Source organism: Hylaeus volcanicus, chromosome 2, assembly GCF_026283585.1.
Source record: "Hylaeus volcanicus isolate JK05 chromosome 2, UHH_iyHylVolc1.0_haploid, whole genome shotgun sequence".
NCBI lineage: Eukaryota > Metazoa > Arthropoda > Insecta > Hymenoptera > Colletidae > Hylaeus > Hylaeus volcanicus.
The window spans coordinates 29406421-29410173 of NC_071977.1; the positions used below are offsets into that span (position 1 = coordinate 29406421).

Here is a 3753-nt window from a genome sequence, read left to right on the forward strand (position 1 = left end):
CAGCGCCGGTGTGTACCACCGATGACACACTAATATGTCCCATCGGGCGGCGTGGACCACCGGTGGCTCACTCTCGCGTGTCAATCAAATAGGGTGTACCTCCGCGCCGTCCCATGGCGAGAAACACAAACAGCAGCGCCGGTGTGTACCACCGATGACACACTAATATGTCCCATCGGGCGGCGTGGACCACCGGTGGCTCACTCTCGCGTGTCAATCAAACAGGGTGTACCTCCGCGCCGTCCCGTCGCGAGAAACACAAACAGCAGCGCCGGTGTCAATGTGTTCGTGTCCATCTTTTAATTAGTGGGACGTCTAGAAACTTAGCAGAAGGCCATAGCTGAAAATCAATGGAGACCGTTATTCTGATATTTTACAGAATTTTATTATAAAAGACAGGGAAAAATGTTTAAAAATATATGCAACATATTATTTAAACATAAATATGCAAAATAAGATGTGTATCTTTGTAGTACTGTAATTTCAAAACAAATTTCTGTCTACGTCCTATTCTCTTAATTGTTTCCTATAAAAATATTTGCATTTGCATAAACTTCCGCAGTCTATTCATAAATAAAACACATTTCCAAACACCGTAGAAGCGTAACGAAAATCAGATCGCATGATCGTATCGAAAACAGGACGACGTAATACTACTTGCGCGAGGATGAATTATCACGAACCCTCATCAGCGGCTTGGTAATTAATAATCGAATAACAGGTTGCATAATTCTGCGTTCTCGATTCTCTGTGTACATACGAGTCGAGCCCTTCTTGATTCTCGATCGTTGTCCATTGTTCGAATACGCACCGGTTCGTTTGGTAAAACGTCGACCTTCTCCGGTGACCTGAATTTCTTTCCAACAAATTATGGTTTACGAGGGGCACAGCTCTCTAGAAAACGTTCGCGTTGATGTCTGTTTCAGAAAAAGCGGAGTTGTTGAAAAATTTGAGCGGGGAATTCAGAGCTGGCGAACTCACGGCGATTATGGGCCTGTCCGGCGCTGGAAAGTCGACGCTAATGGACGTTTTGGCTGGTTTTACGTTAGTAAATGTTCCCACGTATATCGTCTACTATTTTTCAAAGTAGCTACCATCACCGTTTGCGACAAAACTTCATTCGTGGTTTTCATTTACATATTAGTACAAGGATAATATCCCTCGCTAAGTAAAATTTATTATTATTGCTGTTATTTGAACCGTGCATTCGGAAGTTGTAAGTTAGTTAGCGTTGTGTATTTCATAGAAACGCTGGATCTCCGTCAGATCGCAGATTCCTGATCGAAAATTCTTGACCCTCCGTGACACCCATAATCTTCGCTATTCAGCGAACTATGCGACGAGTTTATCAATTAATGACGTTGAACGAAATTCAAATTCTCCTTCTGCCTCGTTCTCCATCGCTTCCCTCGCGTTCTTCTATGTAACTTTCGTCATATTTTTAACGCGTCGCCCACCTAATTCTTGCATCTTAAATATCTGGCGTGTTTTTTTGCGATAGAAACAAAAAAACTGTCAAAGGAAACTATCTACGATATACTACGACAGACAAGAAAAATATCTCAAGATCGTATTTTCCGAGATTTCAACGTCATTAGCGCTTCTTTGAATGAGATATTATATCTTCATTATTGTAATCTTGTAGCTGATAAACAAAATCAAAGATACGTAATATGTTGAGAGTACGATTCGGTAAGAAGAATTCCTGGCAAGGTCATCTGAAGGTCAATTATATTATACACGTTTTCATTTTGTCTCTTTAATTAAATACAACTTCTATTAAAAACACGGTATTTATGGTGCAAGAAGTCAAGTGATTCAACCTGTATACTTCACGAAGCGATAAACCGAGGTCCTGTGAACGTACGTATAGGTTAAGAGACACTCGATGATTCAATATACGAATCCAATTTGCATAATCTCTCAGATGGCCGACGAAATTATGAACGGAAACATGCTTTCGCCGGGTTTCAGAACGGCCGGCGTTACCGGGAACATAAGAGTCAATTCGAAGATCAGGAACGTCACCGAGTTTAGAAGATCGTCCGCGTATATAATGCAAAACGACAATTTGCAGCCACTGTTGACGGTCCAGGAAGCCATGAGGGTCGCTGCCGATCTTAAGCTTACCGTAAGCCACAGAGAGAAGAAGCAGAAGGTATTTTGTTGCTCTCGAAGATTAATTTATATCGGACACCGCCACCCGCTGCTCAAAATAATTATATTAAACGCAAATATTTGGATTTGTAGAGATTGTAGGTACAAAATAAGAAGATCTCTCGCTTTCTAACGTTGACTCAACGTTCGAAGCACCGACTCGAGATCTCCTGAGCACTGCAATCTGGAAACTTGACGATTATTTTGAGCAGCGTACCGTCGCAATATTTTCCAATGCATCTCTGATGTCAGTGCCCCGATTTCAGATCGATCAGATTTTGGTCGCGATGAGCCTCGACACGTGCCGCCATACCCGTACAGGACAACTCAGCGGCGGAGAAAGGAAAAGACTCGCCATCGCGTTGGAATTGATCAACAGTCCACCGATTATGTTCCTGGACGAGCCCACCAGGTAAATTCAGACGGTAGTTGTTACTTTATTAACTTACTTCTTCTTGCAGCAATTTAGAGTCTACGGCTGTGCTTAACTGGCTGGAATTCTCTTTGAAAGACGCGGAGAGAGTCCATTGACATCTGAAAATAAGATCGGAGAGACCGTTAGAAAGTTTTAAATAGAGAGTAACCAGTCGCGTTTCGATGTGTTATTTTCAGTCCGCATACCAGCCTTTTTTTTTTTTTGTTATATGTTAACATAGGCAGACTGTTGCGCCTGTCGATTGAACCAATTACATTTTCATACTTTGCACGCAGCGGATTGGACAGCGTCACGTCAAAGTATTGTATAACGTTGCTAAAGCAGTTGGCGAAGGCGGGACAGACGATAATTTGTTCGATTCATCAGCCGAGCGCGTCTCTCTTGAACATGATAGACCATATTTACGTGGTGGCGAACGGATTCTGCGTCTACAGCGGCAGCACGCAAAATTTAGTGCCCTATTTGAGCAACTTGGGCCTCCAGTGTCCGATGCATTACAATCCTGCCGACTACCGTGAGTAAATTACCGTACGTTAATTACCGTACGTTAATTACCGTACGTTAAATAAAACAACAAAAGTATTTCAAGTTTAAGTCCTGCAATCAGGCGACGTGTACGCTTGTATTAAAACAGTCACAGTCACGCACATTCTGAAACAGATAATTTCTTTGCTTGCAGTCATGGAAATTTGCAATGGAGATTACGGTAAACACGTGTTGAGATTAGTAGACGCCATCGAGAATGGTAAAAATAATGCTTGGAGGTCGTCGAGCAACGTAACCACGGTCAATTGTCAAGAGGAAGTTATCGCTTTAAATGTAACAGCGTCGTTCCAAGCGCTCCGACGACGATCCCCGATGGGAAGTCCTCACAAAAAGTGCAAGGGCTCTTCAGAATATGCCGCCAACTTTTGGAAACAAATGATCATTCTCCTCAAGAGAAACGCAATTAGGCTCTCTCGGGACAGGGTAAATGAAAAGTTTTCGGTCCTGTGTTCGTAATCCAGAGGCAAACTATTGGGTTGTCCAGAAAGTTCGTGGCAATTTTTAAGAAAAATTCAAAGGCACATTTGAATTTTCATATATATTTATTGAATTTTATAAGTATATACCATTTTGTTCCACGACCTTTCCACCTCTTAAGGGATGCACCCATGTTA

At 42.2% G+C, this 3753-nt stretch overlaps 1 protein-coding gene across 5 annotated transcripts in view; it reads left to right on the forward strand.

Annotated features, from left to right (window-relative positions):
- Nucleotides 1–3753, forward strand: part of LOC128884918 (ATP-binding cassette sub-family G member 1-like) — a 14055-nt gene that overhangs the window by 6612 nt on the left and 3690 nt on the right. For 4 of the 5 annotated variants that reach the window (XM_054138601.1, XM_054138600.1, XM_054138603.1 and 1 more), the window contains exons 3-7: nucleotides 927–1044; nucleotides 1975–2158; nucleotides 2424–2569; nucleotides 2869–3107; nucleotides 3273–3562. In XM_054138601.1, the coding sequence (XP_053994576.1) occupies nucleotides 927–1044; nucleotides 1975–2158; nucleotides 2424–2569; nucleotides 2869–3107; nucleotides 3273–3562 (977 nt within the window). The remainder of the gene's footprint in view (nucleotides 1–926; nucleotides 1045–1974; nucleotides 2159–2423; nucleotides 2570–2868; nucleotides 3108–3272; nucleotides 3563–3753) is intronic. The other variant, XM_054138604.1, reaches the window with a different exon arrangement.